The sequence below is a fragment of the Protomyctophum parallelum genome (genome assembly GCF_964188405.1).
Source record: "Protomyctophum parallelum genome assembly, chromosome: 2".
NCBI classification, from domain to species: domain Eukaryota; kingdom Metazoa; phylum Chordata; class Actinopteri; order Myctophiformes; family Myctophidae; genus Protomyctophum; species Protomyctophum parallelum.
In genome coordinates, this window is record NC_139699.1 from 21,614,248 (window position 1) to 21,640,033 (window position 25,786).

A 25,786-nucleotide genomic window follows, 5' to 3' on the forward strand; every position below is an offset into this window, starting at 1 on the left:
CCCGTGCTAGCTGAAACACCCTGCAGGCTGGTTGTTGTAACAGCCCTGCTAGTTGAAACACCCTGCAGGCTGGTTGTTGTAACAGCCCTGCTAGCTGAAACACCCTGCAGGCTGGTTGTTGTAACAGCCCTGCTAGCTGAAACACCCTGCAGGCTGGTTGTTGTAACAGCCCTGCTAGCTGAAACACCCTGCAGGCTGGTTGTTGTAACAGCCCTGCTAGTTGAAACACCCTGCAGGCTGGTTGTTGTAACAGCCCTGCTAGTTGAAACACCCTGCAGGCTGGTTGTTGTAACAGCCCTGCTAGCTGAAACACCCTGCAGGCTGGTTGTTGTAACAGCCCTGCTAGTTGAAACACCCTGCAGGCTGGTTGTTGTAACAGCCCTGCTAGCTGAAACACCCTGCAGGCTGGTTGTTGTAACAGCCCTGCTAGTTGACCAGCACATATCGCACCGTCTGAGTAGGAGGTAGAGTGGGTTTTTAGCAGCCATGGGGAATGATGGACTTTGGAGTTGAGCCACTGCATTGTCAATGAATTACTACGTTCATTGACTACCATGTCCAGTGACACATTCTTAACGCTAAGGCCTGGAGTTATTCTGGGTCTGTGGATGACGTGGCCGGCCGCAGTGCTGCTGAAAATAGCCTGGTCTACAAGTTCATCATGCGTCGTATCACCTCACCACGTGCGACCTTGTAGAGAGGTACTATTTTCGGCAAGGGGCACACGATTGTAAATGGGCAAATCAGGCATATGCAATGAAGTGAAGAGCACATTCCCATATACTCGGCCAATAGTCCCAGCCCTATATCTTGCGCCTCCCCTTACCCCTTATCATCCCTAAACTTATTCGCCATTTTTTTAAACTATTTTAGAACATTTTAAAATAGTACAAATAGCTGATCTATAAGTCTACATGACGATTGGCTAGTATGTCGATTGGCTAGTTGAACTATTTTAAAACGTTTTAAAATAGTAAAAAGAAAAATGCAAAGGCAAGATAGAGACCATAATCTTTGTTTTTTCAGAAAAACGTGATTTAGAAGACATTTTGTAGAATCTGGTCTCAGTCCTAACTATATTTTTGGCTGGGGGGAAAACCCCTGGTAGCGGAGTGGTTAACATGAATGAATCGTTGCTGTCGGACAGAAACCTCTTCTGCCTGACTGATCCGCTATACGTTTGCTATATTTTAATTTTTATCCTGAACAGGTAACAGTTTTGGTCTTTGAGAGAGACGGTATATTATATATTGCATCTGCAAATGGAAACCGTTAACAATAAACCAGTGGTCCTTGAGGAGGGGATTTCCAGGTGGTCCCCAGATAAATGATGGAGAGTTGGTAACCAAATGGACCCTTATAGATCTTTAACTCTTGAGGGTCCATTTGGTTTCATTTTACGCTCTCAAGAGTTAAATTATTGTTAGACATCTTGCATTACTTCATTTGCAAGAAGTCTACACATTTAGAGATAATGTGGAATTTATATTTTTGATCAGTGTTCCCCTGTTATCTACTTTAGCTATTGAAAAATAGCAGATCTACAAGCTCATAGCTTGTAGGTCTGCTATTTTTGAAAAGTCGTGAAACTTTTGAGGCAAATTTAGAATTTATATATTCTTTCAGAGCGAACATTTTTAACTTCCAGGCTGCATGTGTCTGTTTGTGTCTGTGAACAAATTTAATTACTTGAAAATGTATGTACAGATTTTCATTAAACACGGTAGAAATTACCAATAGGCTCCCAATTAAGTCGAATAGGTCAAAGTTCAAGGTCACGATCAATGTAAAAATGAAGAATTGATGGGCATATTTTCATGAAACTTGGTGGGAAAGATCAGTTGGCTGCTCTGAAGAGATTAACCATTGAAATGACATAATCAACATATCTCAGGAATGGAGTGGACAGGCATTGGCAGTGGCGTAATTTACCTAGGGTTGCTGGGTTATGTTACCCATATGCAGGATTTCACAGCGGGGGCCCCCGACTGGTGAGGATTCTATTTGTATTATTTGAGACGTGTCTTGTCTGCAGGATGCATGTCATCGCCACTGATTAGTATTCTATACTGTGGTTATTGTCAAGTTGCATCATCTTCCTTGCATTTCTTTCTTTCTTTCTTCTTTTTCCCCTCCTCCTCCTCCTTCCTGTCTGCCTTGAATAATCCTTCTCTTTTTCACCCCTAAGTTGCACAACTGAACTCCACACAGTGACATGCTTAGCCAAAGAAAACTCCCCTATTCATAAATCTGGGCCATGGAGAGGAGTGCAATACAGTGCCACGCACGCACGCACACACGTACGCATGCACGTACGCACGCACGCACGCCCACACACGGTCCCTTCTTCAGCACACAAATCCAGACTTACAGTATAAGGCTCCGGTGTGTGTGTGTGATGATGTCCACCAAAGAGTTTTTGTTTTCTCCAGCTGAAAATGCACAGCACTGTCCTAAAAAACACTTCCCAACGGCCAGAGGTGAACTTGGAACTATTTAGCCCATTAAGACTTATTCTCTCTTCTTCTTTCTTCTAAAATAGCAGATGTACAGTATAAGCTCACAGCGCGGCACAAAGTGCCACGATAACATTTTTATAATCGACCTTGGGCTAAATGAAGGCACCACCATTGGGGCTATTGAGGGAATGTCTTGGCGTCGTTGCCCGTTGGGGGCGACTGACTGACAAGCAGTCACCTAGAAAATTATCTATCCACCGGTTCGGGTTGACTGCAAGTCCAGATCAGTCCAGGAGGGATAAATTGGGGTTTAGGGGACCAATCATCTCTACCTCTTCCGTCTATGGCTGGTGACTTCGGCCTTTGTGTGCTCCCAGCCTAGTTCAGGAGAAGCCATTCACTCATACAGTAAATAAAGAAAGAAAAGCTAAATGGAGGCTTGAGTATGTATTGTCCTGTATTTTTCTCCTGGTTTGTTATGATGATGTGTCAGAGAATAACGGGAGGAGGTCGCCGTGTTCTTTCTCTCTCCCACGGGGCCAACAATGGAGGTCTCCAGAAAGTGATGAGCGTGACAAAAAATGTCTTCGTGTCATAACAAGCCTCTGATTATTTATTTATTTTTCTCCCATTGCGCCACATTGTTCCACTTTCTAGTCTCGGGGTGACACCTGTCACGGGCTCCCCTCTTTCTGGCTTGCAGTGTTGATTTCGTCGACCTAGACGAAAAATGTTCATTAACTACCTTTTTCCACTGACGAAAACTGAATGGAAACGAAATGAAAACTAAGCTATGATGACTAAAACTAAGACTAAATGTAATATTGACAATTTCGTCAACAAATAAAAACTAGACTAAAATGTTAGGAAGGGACTAGTGGGCAAGAGATCCAGTACAAGTCATTTTATACTTGGTTGCATGCTGCAAATAGCCGATCTACAAGCTCACAACGCGTCGCAGTGCGATGCGCCGTGAGCTTGTAGATCGGCTAGTTTCAGCTAGTTTAAAATCAGCCATTACGACAGCATCAAGGCCCGCCAAAATGCATTTTAGTCAACTGTATAATTAGTCGACTAAAACTTGGACTAACACTAAAACATTCCAGGTGACTAAAATGTGACTAAAGCTAATTGAAATCTATTGAATATGAATATAAAACTAAAATCGTCTCGTCTGGCCTGGGCCGTGGCTCAGCGGTCCAGGCACCTTGGCCGGTAGTCTGAGTCTGGCAGTGTCCAGATCCCGACGGCCTTTACTGCATGTCACTCCCCCATCTCTCTCCCCTATTCCCTGTCAGCCTACTGTCTGTCCCTCCATATGCTAAAGCCACAAAAATAATTATAATACTGGTCTGTGTCTGTCTGTCACACAGAGCAGCGAAGCGGTGGTCCGAGAGAAGGCGGAGGTGGAGGCGGCCAGGGGTGCGGCCGAGGGTCACACAGGACGCCTGGCCCAGGAGGCCGAGCGGCTGCGCAGGCGGACGCAGGAGCTGGACAACGAGGTGGTCAAGCTCAACCGCATCGTGGACGAGGCCAAGCTGCAGGAGAGCCGACTGGGGGACAAGGTTGGCCGACTGGAGGTGAGACTTTATTCAATTATCGTCGTGCAGTCGGGGGGGGGGGGGGGGGGCAGAAAACCTCCATGTCCATGTTGTATGTTTTTCTTTTTTTCCCCCTTTTTTGTAAGGCCTCACTCACACCTAATAAGACACACGCAAGACACACTTGTGTCCTGTGTCTTCTGTGTGTTATGGCCGCCTCTATGCATTTCCAATGGGACTCACATGGTTGGAAGACACAACCTTGTTGCATGGGCCATGCAAGTTTGCCATGCAAGTTTGCAACAAGGTTGTGTCATGAAAACATGTAACTCTCATTGGAAATGCATTGAGGCGGCCATGACACACAGAAGAGTGAGGCCTAAATTAACGTCCTCATCATCATCTTTTTTTCGACCGCGGTCGAGATCATGGATTTCACAATGCCACGCCAGACTTTCCGGTCCTTCATTGCCATCCCCAGTTCCTGCTGCTTACTGAAGCATTTGTCCCTAGCGATGACATCAGGGGACAACAGTTTTCTACCTCTGGTCTGCTTTGAGGCAGGATTCCAGAGAAGAAGGGAAGATATAACCTCATTGTCAGCTCTGTAGCAGTGGCCGGCAAACTGTGTTCTTCTGGATCGGACTAGTGAAGAAACACGGGGAAGGTTGCTGTATATTAGATTAGTCGATGGGTGGCTCTTCCAAGAGAGATTTTGCGCTCTCATTAGAAGGCGGCTGCCATCCAACCGTCCTAAATATATTGACTTTTTTAATGTCCTTTTAACGTTTAGATCTGCTATATGTTTTGAGTGGGGTTTTTTGAGTGAGAGTGGTTGTTCAGTAACCAGCTCTTTGGCAAACACGATACAATTGCATCGAACAATAATCAGAATCTAGAGCAATTTAACACTATACTTATCACAATATCACCTTTTAAGTGTCCTGATAAATGTTGTTAGACTGTGTTTTTGCCCCCCCTAACCCTATTCATGTAATGAAACTTTGTATCGTTTGATGTGCACTGGCAGAGGGATAAGAGGCAGCTGGAAGAGTCGTTGGCGGAAATCAAAGAACAGGAAGAAGAGATGTCGCGCGCCAACCGCGCATTGACCACCCGGTTAGAGGATGTCCAGGTGAGATGGACGGCCCTTGTTTATTTATACTAGAGCGGTCAAATTTGAAGTCGGCGGGCCGAACGATTTCCGAGTTAACGTGGATTACAGACATACGCACGTACAGTACGCACAGAGACTTGCATTTATAGATGGATATACTTTGTCGTATGACAAAATAGCAAAATAAGTAACTGATCTATAAGCTCACAATGTGCCGCGATGCGACGACTTATTGTGAGATTGTAGATTTGTTACTATTATTGGAAAGAAAGAAAATAAGATCTGCCCAAGGTTCAAAATGCTCCCTCAAAAATAGAAAAAAGCTCATGTTTTTTATGTAATGTCTAATGTGTTCAATCATTGTGATCAGTGGTGTAATGGTGATTTTTCTTTTAGTACCACGGCACGTCATGCGCACGCACTCGCGCACGCACGTGCACTCGCGCACCTACATGTGCGCACAGAACAGCTAATAGGCTAAACCCGAGGTACTAGTACCACTGGTTGAGCCTCCCTCTAGTGGTACACAGAGGAGTCTCTTCAAAAAGGAGAAAAAGTGTAATGATTGTTTTTTAAATATTATTGGGTAGTTCTTCTGACCAAGCAATTGGTTGAAACAGGCTCTCCGGCCGTGCTGAAATGAGCATGACGGCACACCTAGCCGTTAATAGAAGATTTGAGAAGGGATTAATCACATTAGAAATATCATCAGTTGTGCTGATTTGTGATTAGACAGAGTTTTGTCAGAGCAGCAGCATTGGCTTATAGGAATGGAACAAAAAGGGCGGGTCTACGCTCCAGTATTTTAACATCAGTTATTATGGTGGTACTTGGAGAGCCAGATATTTACCTAAATGTATATTTAGGTAGTACTTCAGTATTAAAAGTTTGGGAATAATCAATGGCCTAAGCCACACAAACACAAAAGACTTAAAATAATCAGACAAACTTCTTTCCTGCGCTGCAGTATAGCGAAACTAAAAAGTTTGCTTTGGAGGAATCTCTTCTTTGATGGACGGAGGAGGAGGAGCCATTCTAGTTGCGTGCAGAACACCACAGCAGGCAGCCTACTAGACTAGAGCCATACTGCTGTAAAAGTGTTACTGTGTTGCTTATACCGTGTATGAGAAGAACGTGCGTTAACACGTAAACAGTTATGCGCGTGCACCGTTCCGTACCTGCGCGTGCACGTCACAATTTATTTGGTACCACGGCTGTGGTACTGCGTTCTCCAAGCATGACACCACTGGTTGTGATAGATACTGTACGTACCAAATACCGTATTGTGCCGAATATAAGACGAGACTGATTATAAGACGACCCCCCCCCCCATTTTTCAAGACTCATTTGTGGAAAAATAACATTGAATGTCAAATAGTCTATGATTATAGTCCTGATTATAATACGACCTCGTTTTTTTAGGATATTTCCATTGGGGAAAAAAACAGTCTTACATTCAGCACAAGCGGGTACGTGTTTGTATAGTATGTACATGCATGCATTTTTCTGTCAACCAAAAATAAGTAAATAGTACTGTATGTTGTCGTGAGGCATGCCCTATCAGCCATTCAGGACCCGGAGATATCCATCAGTGGGTTTTATATTGTGGTAGTGATTGAAATGTTTTGGCTTAATACTAGCTGGCCCGGTCGCCGCTGAAAGAGAAAGCAACCTCAAAGAACCTTAAGAAGTTTTCAAATGAAAAGCTCTGTGAATTTTTTGATTGGTTCACCCTGACTGTCTTTTCATGGCGGTGACCTTCTTCTTCCCACACACACACACACACGCACATGCGCACACACACACACACACACACACACACACACGCACGCACGCACGCACGCACACACGCATGCACACACACACACAGAGGAACCTGACCAAGATGAACGGCGAACACAAGGAGCTGGAGGAGAGGCTGAAGGAGGAGCGAGTTCAGAAGGAGCAATTCAAAAACACCAAGAACGAGATCGAGGATGAAAGGAAGCTCCTGGACCGCACGGTGGACAAACTGCAGAGGGAGGTGAGCAGAACATACAGCACACTGGAGACCATTGTGTTCTACTGTATGTTGGGAGTGAACATAACTGGAGACCATTGTGTTCTACTGTATGTTGGGAGTGAACATAACTGGAGACCATTGTGTACTACTGTATGTTAGAAAAACCCATGTTTCTATGTCAGTGGTTCTCAAACATTTTCATGTCAAGGACACCCAAAAATATATGTAATTGGCCACCGACCCCCATCTGAAAATATGTTGTTCCCGACCTCCCAGTTTCAGGGCGGACACTCTAACCACAAGGCCACTGAGCTGGTCATAAAATGTACACATTATAAATTTGAATTATACTGTTTTAGACTTGGTTTATGATCCATGTTGATTGTGTGTGCAGATGAACGACATCGTGGAGGCCTCCCAGTCGTCCACTCAGGAGCTGCAGGAGCAGATCGACATCTACAAGGAGAAGAACCGCCGGGAGCTGGCCGACCTGCACAAGCAGCTGAAGGACAGAGGAGCGGAGATGGACAAGCTGCGTCTGGCCGCCAACGCTCTACAAGACCAGGTAGAGAGAGAGAGAGAGCTCTACAAGACCAGGTAGAGAGAGAGAGCTCTACAAGACCAGGTAGAGAGAGAGAGCTCTACAAGACCAGGTAGAGAGAGAGAGAGAGAGCTCTACAAGACCAGGTAGAGAGAGAGAGAGAGAGAGAGCTCTACAAGACCAGGTAGAGAGAGAGAGAGAGCTCTACAAGACGAGAGAGGGAGAGCTCTACAAGACGAGAGAGAGAGAGCGCTCTACAAGACCAGGTAGAGAGAGAGAGAGAGAGAGAGAGAGAGCACTCTACAAGACGAGAGAGAGAGAGAGAGAGAGAGAGAGAGAGCTCTACAAGACGAGAGAGAGCTCTACAAGACCAGGTAGAGAGAGAGAGAGCTCTACAAGACTAGGTAGAGAGAGAGAGAGCTCTACAAGACGAGGTAGAGAGAGAGAGAGCTCTACAAGACGAGGTAGAGAGAGAGAGAGCTCTACAAGACGAGGTAGAGAGAGAGAGAGCTCTACAAGACGAGGTAGAGAGAGAGAGAGAGCTCTACAAGACGAGGTAGAGAGAGAGAGAGCTCTACAAGACCAGGTAGAGAGAGAGAGAGAGCTCTACAAGACGAGGTAGAGAGAGAGAGAGCTCTACAAGACGAGGTAGAGAGAGAGAGAGCTCTACAAGACGAGGTAGAGAGAGAGAGAGCTCTACAAGACGAGGTAGAGAGAGAGAGAGAGCTCTACAAGACGAGGTAGAGAGAGAGAGCTCTACAAGACCAGGTAGAGAGAGAGAGAGAGCTCTACAAGACCAGGTAGAGAGAGAGAGAGCTCTACAAGACGAGGTAGAGAGAGAGAGCTCTACAAGACCAGGTAGAGAGAGAGAGAGAGCTCTACAAGACCAGGTAGAGAGAGAGAGAGCTCTACAAGACGAGGTAGAGAGAGAGAGCTCTACAAGACCAGGTAGAGAGAGAGAGAGCTCTACAAGACCAGGTAGAGAGAGAGAGAGCTCTACAAGACGAGGTAGAGAGAGAGAGCTCTACAAGACGAGGTAGAGAGACAGAGAGAGAGAAAGAGAGAGAGGACATCACTGCCGTTTATATTGTCTGTCGGGTGGAAAACCAGTGTTGACTAAAACTAAGACGAAAAATGTTTGTCGACTACCTTTTTTCACTGACGGAAACTAAATGAAAACTAAGATGTGGTGACTTAGGCCTCTTTTAGACGGCGACCATCTCCATATAACACGTCAAAGTCCCGTTGCGTTCTCATTTTTTCTTACCCTTTACACGAGAACGCACACGTTATGATATAATGTGCTATTATGCTATACTGTCGCTAGGTGGCGATAACGGGCTGCCAAATAGACAGGTCACCCACGTACAAGAAGAAGACGCAAGCAGCGCAACACTGCTCTGGGCGCGCGGCGCCACGGGATGATATATATTTATTAAATAAACGCTGCTGCCGCGGCTGCCGTCTATCACAAGGCTTTTTATTTACATCATGGTTTTACATTCAACATCGCTGATGAGCATCCCTTTGGGGGTCATGCCTATGTTCCCTCAGCCCTATGTTCCCTCAGCCCTATGTTCCCTCAGCCCTATGTTCCCTCAGCCCTATGTTCTCCCATTCCAAAACAGACCCTATGTTCCCTCAGCCCTATGTTCCCTCAGCCCTATGTTCTCCCATTCCAAAACAGACCCTATGTTCCCTCAGCCCTATGTTCCCTCAGCCCTATGTTCCCTCAGCCCTATGTTCTCCCATTCCAAAACAGACCCTATGTTCCCTCAGCCCTATGTTCCCTCAATCCGATAAATGCAAGTGTAATAAATGTAATAGTGTAATAAGTATAATAGTGTAATAGTGTAATAAGTATAATAGTGTATAATGTAATACAGACAGCATTTTTTTCCCAATGAAATTGGCTGACAGCTTGTCTCGTCTCGCCATAATAATAGGTTCATAATAATTACTCAAATGAATTAACTTATAATTATATCGGTCGGCCTCATGGTGGCGCTATAACAGCCCACTTTACGTTTTGGCTTATAACTCTTGAACCATATCGTGTGTACGGTTGCAAGTTGGTCATCTCCGTCAACTTTTTGCAAGATTCTATAACCTGGACGTGGCAGAGCTTGCTATGACTCACGTAGTCCTGGGTGTCACCTCTAGACGAGGCAGGTCACGTACATAGAGTTTTAGGTTCGGGTAACTTATGTGAGTTGACCCTGGTATACCTATAGGGCATAGGGCATACCCCGGAGCATTTAGGTGGACCAGGACTGTCAGCTCAGTTAGCCTTTGGAGCATATAAGGGCAAGAGGGCACGTACTGTGTCATGGCGCAAAAGGCCCAATCATAGTCGAATGAAACTGTGTGCCTGTGGCACCCAGGGGTCCCTGCAAGGGCCTCTGCTGTGTTTATATGCTGGTAGAATCTAAAGCAGCAGCATCAAATATTTGCAAGAAAAACTAAATAGGTCAAAATGGGCAGATTGTTTTACAGCCCAAAACACGCCTTCATTGAGTTGAGTGACAGCTGACATGACAAGCCTCTGTTACGGCACTCCTTATATTAGGACCCCAGAGAACCAATGGGGTAGAACACTCCTTATATTAGGACCCCAGAGAACCAATGGGGTAGAACACTCCTTATATTAGGACCCCAGAGAACCAATGGGGTAGAACACTCCTTATATTAGGACCCCAGAGAACCAATGGGGTAGAACACTCCTTATATTAGGACCCCAGAGAACCAATGGGGTAGAACACTCCTTATATTAGGACCCCAGAGAACCAATGGGGTAGAACAAACGTTCCGTCCTCACTGCATGTTACACTTTGCTAGTGCAATTAATTCACAGTATAAAATGTAAACCTTCATAAAACTAAATTATTAAATAATTAAACAGACTCTTAGGTTAGGTTTAGGCTTGCTTCCCCGTGGGATGTTAGGGTGAGGGTTTGAGATGGTTAACATCGGTAGACTGTAGACAACTTGACTGCGTGTACTGTACGTGCGTTTGATTTGTGAGTTATTTTGGCACAGTGCCATGGGTGTGTACGCATAACAAAACCATGATGCTTCTATGCAATGATTGGTATGAAAAACATCATTGAAGCTGAGAAGTGTCGGCTATGTGGTTGACACGCACTGTGAGAAGATGAGTTCAGATATGTACCAGTGCCACTGTCTGCTATTTTGTTTAAAGCTGCATTACACCTCAAGCAGACTGAAATTATGAACCCTTTTGGGTGTTATTTTGTCCATAAAGTGATGCTATTCTTGTGTGATCCTCAACACAAGATTTGATATATCCAGACTAAAATTATTAATATTGCCGCCACCACCAATAACCATGATAATACAGCAGCTATCTGCACCCGGGGAAATCACTTTGCCAGCTTGTGAATGTGATGGACATTTCCATTAATATTTTATTTTTGCCACGGACATGCAAAACAAGTGATCAATGATATTTACTCTTGACGTGTCTTAGTGTCTACTCTATTCCACTGCGCTACACATTTTAAAATAAGTCATTTATCAAAACTTATTTTTGGGGAAAAGCTGATCTACAAGCTCACAACACATTACGGCATGTTTTGACCTTGTAGATCAGCAATTGTCCTTTCTTCTTAGCCTATAATGACATGCCCAAAATTGGGATTTCAGGGTTAAAGTAGCTATATAGTTACCCAACTTACCCAGAAAGACTGGGAAGTTATCCACTGTATACTGGCAGGTGGCCGTCCTGAGACAGGCATTATATGTGGCATAATGCATGGTCCAAGTATATTACATGTTTGGGATTTCAATAATACAGTCTTATACAGTAAGTAGGCTACAGTTGCAGTCCGAGAAAGGGACACTTAGCTGCAAAGGTGAATGGGTGCGCAGTATACTTAATATTAGGTTATTGCAGATGGCCTTTCAGAGGACAGTGTTACTTGGGGACATGAGGAGACAGGATGTTCTACAAGCTAAACTAGTTTTGTGTTTGTCAACGTAGCTTAAATAGTTGGTGTCAGTTCATTAAGGTGTGTACTCTAGGTTGATGAGACAACTATGCAATGGAAACATACCTGAGATTCAAAACAGATAATTAAGTACTGTTTAAGGAATGATTCACTGTTCACTGTTTCACTTTGTTGTTGTGGAGCATTTGCTATAACAAAGTAGATAGACTAGACCCCATGCAGTAGTGTCGGAAACTGCCCATAGATCCGAAGTCCCATTAGTCCGAACATGCACTGCTCCCGTGCTTGCGGTTAGGTTTAGGTTTGCTCCCGTGCTTGCGGTTAGGTTTAGGTTAGGGTTAGAGATAGGGATAGTAATTTCGGAACAATGAACCTTCTGACTAATGACACGGCACCGTAGTGTCATTGCTGTAACTTGGTATCTGTAATGTGTTCTGTTGCTGCAGGGTGAACTACTGTATGGGTAGCATTATAGTATAATTGATGCCTTACAGCCCCCCCCCCCCCCCCCCCCCCCCGCTGAGGGAACATAGGCCTGAGGGAACATAGGGCTGAGGGAACTTGGGTACGGTCCCTCACTTTGTAGGCGAGGAGGGAGGCTTGTTCAGGAACTCCATTATATCATAATGATATTGCTCTGCATCAATGTAATAAACATATGCGCTGTGAGCCAACGTGAGCCATGATGTCATAAGTTATGCGGATTCACCGTTTTGCCTGTTTATATGGAGACCATAGGAAACGGTGTTCTGAAAGATTTCCACTCTGGAAGGCGGTTTCACTTCGATGCGTTTTCACCTCCTGAGAACACCGTTCTCGTCTAAATGACAGCGCTAAACGGTACTTTATTTTGCCGTTTTTTATGAACACCATCCTCGTGTAAATAGCACCTAAAATGAAAACTAAAATATTTCGTCTGCGAATACAAACTAGACTAACATGTTAGGAAGGGACTAGTGGACATTATAAGAAGTTACGGTTGCTGCCTGATGTTTACAGTTACCTTTGGAGAGTCAATGTGTCGTAACTCTAGCTCCGTGTCATGATTATCCGGCTGAAAATAGTTTTTAGCCTCCATTCATTGTCAATGGCATTTATTGTTTGTGTTAACCCATTCTGGTGTTTTGAGCATTATGTTATGCTTTAGCTGTTGAGTGCCGCGCTACAAGCTTGTAGATCTGCTATTTTTTTAAAGTCATGAAAATGTGGCGCAAATTTAGAATATATTATTCTTTCAGAGCGAACATTTTTAACTCAAATCTTTGCTTCTGGGGTGGGGGGGGGGGGGTCCCTGGAATACGGTATTTTCAGATTGGGGTCGGAGGCCTATTACATATATTTTTTGGGGTCCTTGACATGAAATAGTTTTGGAACCACTGACATAGAAACAGGTGTTTGCAGAAATCTGTCATGATTTAGAAGACATTTGTAGAATCGAAGCCTCAGGTCTAAATGAGACAGAGTCTACACTACACTATAGCTGTTTCAAAAATGCATTCCGGAACTTATTTGAACCCAACCCCAAACCAAACCTCTGCCAAAAGTGTTCTTGTTAGTCTCCACTCTCTGGGTCATGTGGGGGGGGGACCATGTGGTTGTCAGTAGACTAGGCCAAAGCCTCCCACCAAGAACAATGGATGATGAGTCTTTGTCCTGAATTAATGTGGTTTGACAGCCTCCCCCCTCCCCCCCCACCACATCAACCTCCCCTCCACCGTCCCCCGAGGTTCAGAGCATGATGTCATGGCTTAGGAATGTTTGACCCCCCCCCCCCCCCGCTCTTATAGCACATACTAACCAGTGTTGGAAAAAGTACTTTTTAGTACTTGAGTAAAAGTATCAATAATGCAATATAGAACTACTCCTGTTACATTACAAGTAGTAAAAGTTCGGAATTAAACGTTTACTTGAGTGAAAGTACAAAGGTATTGGCATCAACATGTACTTTAATTAAAAGTACTCTTTAAGCAGAATGTCCCATTTCAAGTTGTCAAATGTAAATGTATACAAATCTTTTGAAAATACAGATCCACAAGCTCACAGTGCGTCGCATCGCGACTCATTGTGAGCTTGTCCATCGGCTATTTTCAGAATGGCCGAAATGTATATTGGGGCTGAAGTGGTTACTGTATGTTTTGTAATATTAATCAAAATCTACAAAAAAGTAACCAGTAACTAAAGTTTTCAATTAACCGTAGTGGAGTGAAAGTACAATATTTGCCTCTGAAATATACTGTTGTGGAGTATAAGTAAAAGTAAAGTACAAATATGAATACCTCAAAATTGTACTTAAGCACAGTACTTAGGTAAATGTTATTAGTTACTTCCCACCCCTGATTCTAACTAGCCTGCTCCTCATCCTTAGCGCCGGTCATTTCATGGATGTTGTGGCGTTGCGGTTTAAAGATGCTACACAGGTCAGCCGAGAGGTCTAGAGCAGTGGTCCCCAAACCTTTTCATGTCCAGGACCCCCAAGTTGACACTAATGAGCCCCGCGGACCCCCATTTGAAGAGACATGCCAGGGAGCCCCATAAGAGAAGATTTCTACGGCTCTAGCAGTGATTCTCAACCAATTTAATTTCAATGACCCCCAGTTTGACATGCATATTAGTCTACGGACCCCCCATTTAATGGCATTTATATCTCTGTGACCCCCAATTTATATTGTGCAATCAATATTTTAACTCTGAGAGTGTACAAATGGAACCGAATGGATCCGTTAGGGTCCATTTGGTTCCATTTGTACACTCTCAGAGTTACAGACCCATGAGGGTCCATTTGGTTCCAAACTATTATTTAGCTGGGGACCCCCTGGAACTCCATCAAGGACCCCTGGGGGTCCCCTTACCCCACTTTGGGAAACACTGGTCTAGTGCTAATATGATGAAAAAGCTGAGAAAATGGAGCCTCCGGGTTTAGAATTATTATGAGAGAGTAATAATCCTGTCATTGCCCCAAATGCAAAGCATTTGATTGAGTTTCGTTCACGGTATAGACGCTGGGAGAGAAAGGAAATTGTGTTGAATCACTTTGATCATTCTTTGCAGAACTTTTGGCCCCAGCGGCTCCCACGATTATTATAACTGATAACCACAAAATAATGCCACTAATCTCCGAGCCACTCCCGTTTGTTTGCAATGTATCGGGTTTCGCCTTAAGAATGTCAGGAATGTTTTTGTACAATTATTTAGGGAAAAAAGGCCCTGTGTGAATAATTAGGTATAAAGGGTGGGGTTTATTTGACCTTTTTTAATAATTTTATTTAATCCAGAGCGATTTACAGTACGCAAGAACAAAAACATGGTAATACATCATATAAATAAATAGTCATCCTGAATCATACGTAAGCTAAGAACCTAACAGTGGAATATCTATATAATGAATACACTATAGACTATAGAGTGCTATGTCTACATAAAATGTTATCTAAGTTACATAAATTGAGCCTTTGCATACGCCTGTAAGGTCGTCGGGGCTAGGGCAAGTGCTACGGGCTAAGATGGAGTCTGAAGAGGTGGGTTTTTTCAGACTACGGCGGAAGATTGGGAGTGAGTCTGCACTTCTGATTGCAGTGGGAAGTGCATTCCATAGTTTTGGAGCCAGAAGGGAGAAGAGTTTGGGACGTGTGGAGCGTTGTCCTGGTGTTTTTTAGTTTATGGTGGGTGCAAACTTCATTGTCCAAAACTGGATAATTGGATAATTGTTATTTTGATCCAACGATTGCCTGTTGTCTTTCCTACGGTGCCACATAATACAGCATGGAAATGTGGACAAAATGTTATTCAACAATAACAAAAATATTCTTTAGTTTTGGGTCTAACTAAATCTCATCAAATGGTGTTCCGTGGCTCAAATGCTGAATTAATAATGGGCCTTGTCACATCAACACTGAAGTAGGGCGTAAATAAGGGAAAAAAAGTTAGAATATGGAGATACTGGAGGTTTCTGCCCAACGGCAACGATAGCTATAGCTATAATTATGCCCACCACCGGTCAGAGAGCATGAGGAAAGGATGACACTTGTTGACATTTTACGGTCTTTATATAAAGTAGATATGGGTTAATGAATGTTGAATCAATGAATGAATGTTATCTGAAATGTAACAACAGAAAATACAGAGGAACATTATGAAATGAAATGACATTATTACAGCAATAAACATGTCTAGTTATTTAGCTTTAGCAAACACAGTGGAACACATGCAATGAAAGGTACATGAATTAAAGTGAACACTGCACAAAGTACTGCCCAACAGCAACAATATATTAGTTGACAGCGCAGAAGTTGTTAATAACAAGGAATAAGATGAGGAAGCAGTATATCTAGGGTATAGGGTACAATATGCTTACAATTGGGAATAGAATGTCCACAAGAGAAGCTGGTGTACTCAGTAGTAACAAAAAACAAAGACCAAGCAAAACCTAAGACTGTCAACTACAGTAGGCAGTAAAAAGTTTATTTCTGGGTCAGCAAGCAAAGCAACTTTTATCTTCAGATTTATCTTCAGATTACAAAAAAAAGGTCCTTGAGAAGTTAGTCATCCCTTTGAGTAACATTCCAACATGTGGTGCCAGTCACCCAGAACAAGGAGTATATCCAGTAAAAAGTGTTAGCTTTGTTTAAACAAAAAATGTTACAACACAACCAGCAGGTTTTTTTTATTATTACGGCCCCCCCTTTTTGTTTTAGCAAGGACACTGTCATAACAGCCTGCTAAATTTGGACTCCATGCAAGGCACATCAGGAGCAATTAGGGGTTCAGTGTCTTGCTCAAGTACACTTTAACACTAACTCACAGGGTTCGAACTGGCAACCTTGCGGTTACCATCCGGCCACTTTACCCCTGACCACCGCCTCCGTAATGACATGAATGGGTTAATGTAGGAAAAGGGCGGAAACATTATTTGCATATAAATTGCATGAGTCATAACTGAAGGAGGGTAATTTGGGGAGGTGTTTGTTTTAGGTGGCTAACGGCTGTGAGTCAGGAGCTGAAGGTTCCCGGTTCGTTCTCTTCTTCCTGGCTTCACGTCAAAGTGTCCTTGAATAGAAAACAGAAACCCTGACTGCTTCCTTGCATTTTTGGACAGCGTCAGTCTAGGTGTGGATTTGAGAGCACGTTTTCACTATGACCTCTGTGTATCATTGTTTCTTAGTTTGTAGCATCTTTTAATCATCAACTGACATTTTCAGTATTGCTACTCACAAGTCCTTCGCTTTCAGTCTCTCAGTTGCCAGACAATCTAAGTCATGGGTTCAGAGAGTCTAGGGACCACCGGGGGACCTTGGGGCGGTTCCAGGTGGTCCCCAGCCAGCCCTAGTTAATGAACCAAATGGACCCTTTACAGTATGTGTCTGTAACCCCAAGGGCGTACAGATGAAACCAAATGGACCCGTTCCATTTTATACACATCATTATGTAGATTGGGGGGTCCCAGAGAGAATAATGGTATGACATTCGAGTCCGTGGTAATGCATAACAAAATAATGCCGGAGGACAGGTCCTTGAAATTCAAATGGTTCAGAATCACTGCTATAGCCGTATACATACTGTAAATGGTCTCTTATGGGGGTCCCTGGTATATCAAATGAGAGTCCATGGCCGGGCTAGTGTCGATTTGGGGGTCCTTGGCACGAGAAAGTTTGAGAACTACTGAAGTTAGTGTATACTGTATACGAACCTGTTGTCTTGCCTTCCCTGGGCGGTGTTTTTGAAGGGTCCACACTCTTTTTTCCTAACGTTTCTGGGCTGCAGGTACCGGTATTTCAGGACAACATTTGTTTTAATCACAGGAAAGTGTCGTTTTCGGTGGGTTTGATAAATGCCCGGGCCCGTATCAAGAGTTGTGTTTTTGCATGTGTAGGAGGCTTTTTTGGAATGGGGTCATTTGTTTAATTTTGACTCCTTGAAGCAACAGCATACACAGGTATAATTCATTGTTCTCTCGCTCTGCTCCGTCGTTCCGACATCCACGCACGGCCAAGTCTCTTTGTCCAGCTGCTCGTACAGGAAGTAGAGGAAGTTGTGTCATTGTTGTGAAAGCCCAGGGGCGGGGGGGGGGGCTATCTGACCTCCTATACATCCTCCTACGAGTACGAGCCCCTCTCCCCAGTTCCTTTTAATGAAGCGACCCGTCCCGCCAAAATAAATCTGGTGGTGAGGTCACCTCTCCAGCTGTGCCAAATCCCTGTCGCTCCACACCCTTTTTGTTATTTATTTATTTTTTACATTTGGCAGACTTTTGCTTAAATTACAAACATGCACGGTAAAAAAAAACACCTAATAAATGTACTCTTGAGTTGATAGCGTATAGGAATGTTACCAAATGGACTCGTGTCCTTGTATGCTCTCAGAGTTTAGTAACTGTTCTGTGTACTGAGGAGAGTAATTTTCTTTCTTTTCCTGACTCAATATGAAACTGGCACATGGACATATGTATAATGAGAAACTGAAATTGAAAACATTATGTTAATTTTAGGGCTGTCCAATGATTACAAACTTTAATCACATTAATCACAGTTTAAAAATCAATTAATCATGATAAATCACCATTCGAAGTATATGTCCAAAATATGCCATGTTCTTTCTGTATAGTTGTGGCAGTGGAAAGATAAAAGGCGTAAATATCCATTTAACATACGTATGTATGTAGTCTGGCGTGGCATTGTGAAATCCATGATCTAAAAATGATGATGATGCCTATGTAAATTGTGCAGCCTTTTATGGCAGCAATAACGGACTTGTGTTATTTTTTGTCCCCATCCAGATAGAGCTAGACTGGGAGTGGATGGGATTATGGGATTGCGATTGGGATTTAATTGCGTTAACATTTTTTTATTTAAATCATTTCACAAATGTAATTATCTCACTTACCCGGTAAGTTATTTTATTTTAAGTTATTTTGACAGCTAGTTCATTCATTTGAATGCATGCAATGTTAATGTTTCCGTGGCTCACAGCAGCCACGAGGGCACCTTGTGGTCAGTGTTGAAATGACGGTAAGCAGGTATAAAATAATAAGGGTACTTGTGTTTTTCCTCTGCAATCTATCACAGCAGTGGGTGGGGGGGGGGTGGTATTTCAGCGGTGGGTGGGGGTATTTCAGACCTATTTTTTTCCCAGCGTTCATTTCTTTACTTGTTGGGGGTTTAAAAAAAAGAAAAAAGGAGCTCTTATATTGTGCTGTATGGAATAATTGTAGTGTAATTGCCAAATATTTGTTTTGGGGGACGCGAGTCCAGATGATGAATGTTCACTGTCTCCACGTTAAGAAGAGGGGGCAATCCAGCTGTGGAGGGCACGGGGGTGGGGGGTGGGGGGGACGCACCAGTAACACGCTGTGCAAAAGCTCTATTAGTCATTGAGGAGGACCGCTAAGCATTTTTCAAAGCAGCAGACCGTGTACTCACGGCCATGGGTGAAATTGAAACATAACGTTCGCTGTCGAGCCAGAAACCCTATTATCTCCATAATTATTTTAACTTTTAGGTTTGTTTTATTTTTGCTAAATTAACGCCCTACTACTTACTGTAATCATACTCATTAAAGTTCTCTGTCGCCAAGACTGATTTCACCTATTTGGATTCCATAGAAGGTATTTCTTCTGTGAAAGCACATCGCTCACCGAAGATAGCCGATCTGGCCGTCTAGCCGGATAAATAACCGATCTATATGCTCACAACACGCCGCAGCGCAACGTGTTGTGAGCTTGTAGATTGGCTATTTTCGATTGTTATTATTCGGTTTAGTTTAAGATTTTTACGAGTATTTGAACTGATCTTAGAAGCATCTTCCATAGACATGAACAACGGTGTCAGAAATGTTGATAAAAAGCAAAGGTTAATGTGGAACAGCAGCAATACCTAAACAAAAAATCATTAAGAAACTTTCAGTCATTTTATTTTGCTTTCATTCCATTCATAACTACAGCATCACACGAAAGCATCAAAAGTAGCAGATCTACACGCTTGAAACGCTTTGAGCTTGTAGATCTGTTACTTTTGATGCTTTGGAATATGAATCCTGAAAAGTACCAGTTTGGGATATTTGGAGGATCTCGGCCCGACAGAGATGATAAAGCATAAAGCGTGGCGGTGGCCCCATCAGTTCTCCTGTATTTCAAGGAGAAGATGGTTCAATATAATGCGTCCTGTGCTGTGTATATATACCAGTTTTGTTTTTGGTAGCAAATGTATTATTTTAGTTTTAGTCAAACTTCAATAGTTTTCATTTAGTTTCAGTCACATTTTAGTCACCTGGGATGTTTTAGTGTTTAGTGTTCTAGTTTTAGTTTTAGTCGACTAAATATCATGTGATGTATTGGCATGCTTTTTGTTCTTGCCTAAATTGTATTTTGGCGGGCCTTGATGCCGTCGAAATGACAGATTTTTCACTTGATGAATCTACAAGCTCACAACGTGTCGCGCTGCGACGCGTTGTGAGCTTGTAGATCTGCTATTTTCAGCATGCAACCAAGTGTAAAATAACTCATACTGGATCTCTCCACTAGTCCCTAACATTTTAGTCTAGTTTTTATTTGTTGACAACATTTTCAATATATTTAGTCTTAGTTTTAGTCATCATGGCTTAGTTTTCATTTAGTTTCTATTCAGTTTTCGTCAGTGGAAAAAGGTAGTCGACGAACATTTTTCGTCTTAGTTTTAGTCGACAAAATCAACACTGATTGGTGGTTGAATATAATGCGTCCTGTACGTATTCATCCATTCATCCGTGTGTTGTTGGGGACGGCAGTGGCTCAGCGGTAGAGTGGCCGGATGGGAACCGCCAGAGTCCTTGAGCAAGACGCTAAACCCCTAATTGCTCCCCATGAGCAGGTTGGTTTGGTGGTGCCTTGCTTCAGCTGCATGGTTTCCTCCGCCATCGGTGTGTGTGAATATAATGCACAATCTATGTAAAGAACAAGGATAAAGGCACTATATAAATGCACCATTTTACCATTCATGTTGTCTGGTCATCCCCGTAGCTGTCCCGGCGCGATGAGGAGCTGCGGCAGTGTAGGCAGGAGAGAGACGAGGCCGCGCTCGCCGAGAAGACCCTCACGCAACAGATCTACGACCTGGAGAAGGAGGCTGAAAGCAGCTCTCACTCTAAAGACGACAAGACGCGTCACATCAAACTGTTGGAGGTACTAACAGTAGGATTCCTGTTTCTTTTTTGGTTGTCGATTCCATGGTTGACGGTAACGTTATGTGGGCGATATTCCTTCCTTTATAGCCATATGATACGATACGATTATTTAAAATCAATACAGTAACTATGCACTATTTAGTCTCGCGTATAAGCCAGCTAACTATTCCATAATCCCTGAATGCTACATAGAGTCTGGAACTACACCTCCCGATAATCTGAGTAAGGAAGCTGCCATTTCCGTTAAAATAGCTTTACATTTATGTCTCCACCAGGCCGAAGGCATGGGGAGAGAGTATGTTTTGTTGTCTCCACCAGGCTGAAGGCATGGGGAGAGAGTATGTTTTGTTGTCTCCACCAGGCCGAAGGCTTGGGGAGAGAGTATGTTTTGTTGTCTCCACCAGGCCGAAGGCATGGGGAGAGAGTATGTTTTGTTGTCTCCACCAGGCCGAAGGCATGGGGAGAGAGTATGTTTTGTTGTCTCCACCAGGCTGAAGGCATGGGGAGAGAGTATGTTTTGTTGTCTCCACCAGGCCGAAGGCATGGGGAGAGAGTATGTTTTGTTGTCTCCACCAGGCCGAAGGCATGGGGAGAGAGTATGTTTTGTTGTCTCCACCAGGCCGAAGGCATGGGGAGAGAGTATGTTTTGTTATCTCCACCAGGCCGAAGGCATGGGGAGAGAGTATGTTTTGTCCGTGTGTGTGTGCACTCACACTCCCTGGATGCCAACGATGAACCTCTGCCCTGCAAATCGTTACACAGTATCTCTATAGTCTTGTGTTCAAGACGGATCTGTCCGATATTTCATATTCCATCCTAATTGGCTTTCAAAGTTTGCAGGATTGGCCCGTGTTTTACAAAAAACCTCAAATCATGAACACAGCGTGCAATTTACGTGAAATCTTTCACAGACTTTCATATAGGCTGAGGAATATATCCCACCCTTTTCACATTGGCTTATTATAGCGCCACCAGGAGGCCACAACCTGACCTGCCCTGGTGGAGACCTGTGCCCCGAGGGGCACTTTATCTAGTATTATATTTTCATTTCTGCTAAGCAGCAAGCTATATATGCTTAGATGATTTCTATTCACAGTATATATTAGGATAAACTTGCGCGACTGTCAGGACTAAATCGCTTTACTCATGATGATCAGAGCTTCCGTTGCTCCAGACTGTATGACGGAAAGCGTCTGGAAATTGCGAGAGGCAACAGTCTGGCAATGCGAGACTATATACTATTTTAGCCCAAAATTATATCTGTGTGAAATGTACTGTAGTATATATGTGTACAGAGCTTGTAGATCTGCTATTTTTGAATAGCCAACATATCATGGATAAAGTCGTTCAAGTGATGCTCCATTTGAGAAGCACCGGTTTACAAGAGTGCTTCATTGGCTATTATACAACAGGTCGTTTCGAGGAAGCAATCTGTTTGGTTGAAACAACCTTCTAGCCGTGGTTCAAACGAGCACCACTCCACACCTAATCAAAACAAATAATTCCTGCTGCTCTGTTCTCCCAGAGTGCAGCAAACTCTGTGGCTAGGCTAGCTAGTTTCTTGGGACATTTGTGGTCGTAGTGACTACATCTGTCGTTAAAAAAATATGTTTTTTCAGCGATTTTCTGTTGTATAATTGCAATATTACACTCGAGGGGGTGGTTTAACGTGATTAATGCGATGCTGCAGGAAAGCAACGCAGAAGGAAACCACCCCCTCTCGTGTAATATTGCTTAATTGACTGTTTCTTTGAGTGTGTCTTACTGATATTGTGGATGTTGGTGTTTCTGCAGGACAGGATCGTTCAGCTGGAGCTGGACCTGGATGAAGAACGTAACAGTGGAGACATGCTGATGGACAGGATCGACCGTGGACGAGAACAGGTAACGATAAAAAAGCCTTTATTTCCTGTGTGCTGCTCACCCTGTCGGTTAGAAGTCAGTGATAAAGCTCAAACCACACCAATGCTCAGCCTGTCTGTTAGACTGACCCCCAAGTCAGTGATAAAGCTCAAACCACACCAATGGGTCGAGACTGAGGCGACGTTACGGTTTTAGTGTTCGTCCCAGCGGTGTCATAATGTCCTGTTGCACGTCAGTGCATTGGTAACGCATGTCAACCACACGTGATTCAATTGGTTCAATTCAATGGTTGCTTGCAACAGTGTTGTTTTTGGCAGAACATTTAGATTTTAGTTTTAAGGGCCTTGCAAACGTGAAGCGAGGAACGCAGGCGTTGTTGCCTGGATCAACACAGGTCTCCTCCAGGTCTGTTGAAGAGGGGCGCAACAACGCAAGCGTAAAAAAAAAGCTAAACAGAATCCAGGTCTGGTGGGACGCGGGCGTGTGCACGTAACGAGCACGTGCTACCAAATTCACGGGGCCGCGCTCACGTAAATAAGCTTGTGTTGTCGCACCGCGACTTCTCTGAGCAAAAACGCATGCAGGTCTCATTGAAAATGAACTATAGGCGCGTTTTATCGCTCCCCGTTTGCAAGGCCCTTCTTTTGAATAGTTTTCATTTAGTTTTAGTCACCTGGAATTTTTTAGTGTTACTCTAGTTTTAGTCGACTAAAATGTCATGCCATTTTAGTCGACTAAATCTACGGTTGATTTAGTCAACTAAAATATATTTTGGCGGGCCATCGTAATGGCTGATTTTACACTTGCTGAGCGTCGAGCCATAGATCAGCTATTTTCAGCATGCAACCAAGTGTAAAATGACTATCTTTTATTTGTTGACTGAAATATATAATATACTATACTAATAATATACTGAAATTGTCAGTATATTTAGTCTTAGTTTTAGTCATCATAGCTTAGTTTTCATGTAGTTTCCATTTAGTTTCCGTCAGTGAAAAAAGGTAGACGTGCGTCTAGTAACTCGCAACCGTTTGGTTGCGAGGAGTTGTCACGGCGAACCATTGGTGTGATTTGGAATTTTTGTAGTGATGAATCATTTAAAAAAAAACACCCGCTCCATCACAACTTATAACAAACTGACTCCAGATCATCATTTTTCAGCATCCTGCTATACTCTGCCTCACCTCACCACCCCATATAACAACACAGAATCACTGAAAGAGAAAAGAGGATATTTTTGATCATCATCATCATCATCATAATTTATTTAACTCACGACCATGATCACATGTTATGGAGCACAGATTAGTTATGGAGACATATTACATATAATTTTTGGGGTCCTTGACATGAAATATTGAGCACCACTGATACAGAAACATGAGGTTTTTCAGAAAACTGTCAGGATTTTGAGGACATTTTTTTAAATTCAGGCCTAAATGGGTTAAATAGAAGAAAAAAAACCTAAATGAAAGCTATTCAAGAGACTATGACTAAAAACTTAAATCAAAATTTGCTGTCAAAATCAACACTGGCAGTGTGCCAGCTGTGGGTCCAACAGCATCTTATCTAATTCCCATGCGTCAGTCACAAGAGAGAGAGAGAGAGTCAGACCCCTCTCAGGTGGCACACACTGCTAAAATGTCTCAGGTTGTGGAGGTTGTGGAGTTCATGTGCAGACTGCAGTATAAGTGCATCTCCAGAACAAACTCCCAAGATTCCTTCCCCGTGCTATGCCTGCCTGGTCAGACTTTTCGTGTCCTGGCCGGGGCGAAGCGAGTGCTCCACTTTCTTCCCCTTCCTTTTCGATAAAGCTGCTGATGGAGGCGTTATGAACCGGGAACATTTTGTTTGTGTGTGAGAGCTTGGTTTTGCTGTTAGAATGTTGTTGCCTTTGGACCTTTGACGTTTGTGTGTGTGTGTGTGTGTGTGTGTGTGTGTGTGTGTGTGTGTGTGTGTGTGTGTGTGTGTGTGTGTGTGTGTGTGTGTGTGTGTGGGGGGAAATTACATTGTTCTAGATGCTATTAACACATTAGCTAGTGGTGATTATCTGATCAGGATGTCCCGCTCAGTTACAGCAGGGGTTCTCAACCTGGGGTTCTCAAAATTAAAATTTGTTTTTTCTGGAACTGAATGTCTCAATGGCTGGAAAATGGAAGTTTAGAGTTTACATAGTACACATAGTAAACTTTCCTTAATGATTTATCAGTTTTAACAAAGGGCCATAGCCCTATGGCCGTTTTTAGCCCAAGGAATGTTTTTTTGTGCAAAACTAACTTGGAATAGATTCAGCGTCATGAAAACCCCCTAGTTTGACACGTCACATGCTACTTAAAGCATGATGAAATTTATGATTTTTTTTTTCAATATAGGTTATTATGGCAATTACGGAAATTGCTCAACATATGCAAGTTAGCATCTGACAGTTTCTACATGCTGGGGACCCATGCTCAACATTTCTAACATAAAACGTTGGTGTCCTGTATACTCAACATGCCTGGGTTCACATTCTGGCAAGTGCCAGAATGCCTGAGTGCTGTTGTCCAGGCAACACTGCTTTCTGCAGTCAGAGTGGAGTGAGTGAGACATTTCCTGGCCTCTCTCTTGGACAAGACAAATTGTTTGTTTTATGATTTACCTAGGTACTGTACTTAAGTACAATTTTGAGGTATTTGTACTTCACATTTCGGCCATTTAAAAATGGCCGATCTACAACCTCACAATGCGTCGCGATGTGACACATTGTGAGCTTGTAGATCTGCCATTTAAAAAGAAAATTGTATACATTTGAAAACTTGAAATGGGACATTCTGCTTAATGAGCATGTTCTACTTTAGGTACTTTAAGTACATTTTGATGACAATACTTTAGTACTTTCACTCAAGTACATTTTTAATTCGGGTTTCTCATAACGGAGTAGTTCTACATTGCAGTATTGATACTTTTTACCCAAGTACAACAATTGAGTACTTTTTCCAACACTGCCGAAACCATCCAATATACAAGCTCTACAAGGCTATGCAGGCTTTTCTTTTTGTTGCTTTAGTTAGGCGAAAATCAGACCCGTCTGAAGTGAGTGGTGCAACAGTGACACTTGGCGGTCAACAAATGCTATTGCGTCTGGTACTCTGTTCTGTACGGA

General features: G+C 43.2%; 1 protein-coding gene across 2 annotated transcripts in view; it reads left to right on the plus strand.

The window, feature by feature from the left end:
• The window catches only part of cgnl1 (cingulin-like 1), an 83,140-nt gene that overhangs the window by 48,141 nt on the left and 9,213 nt on the right, over nt 1–25,786 (plus strand). For both annotated transcript variants that reach the window (XM_083759514.1, XM_083759515.1), the window contains exons 9-14: nt 3,833–4,039; nt 5,031–5,135; nt 6,988–7,140; nt 7,514–7,684; nt 20,618–20,779; nt 22,576–22,665. In XM_083759514.1, coding sequence (XP_083615640.1) covers nt 3,833–4,039; nt 5,031–5,135; nt 6,988–7,140; nt 7,514–7,684; nt 20,618–20,779; nt 22,576–22,665 — 888 coding nt within the window. The remainder of the gene's footprint in view (nt 1–3,832; nt 4,040–5,030; nt 5,136–6,987; nt 7,141–7,513; nt 7,685–20,617; nt 20,780–22,575; nt 22,666–25,786) is intronic.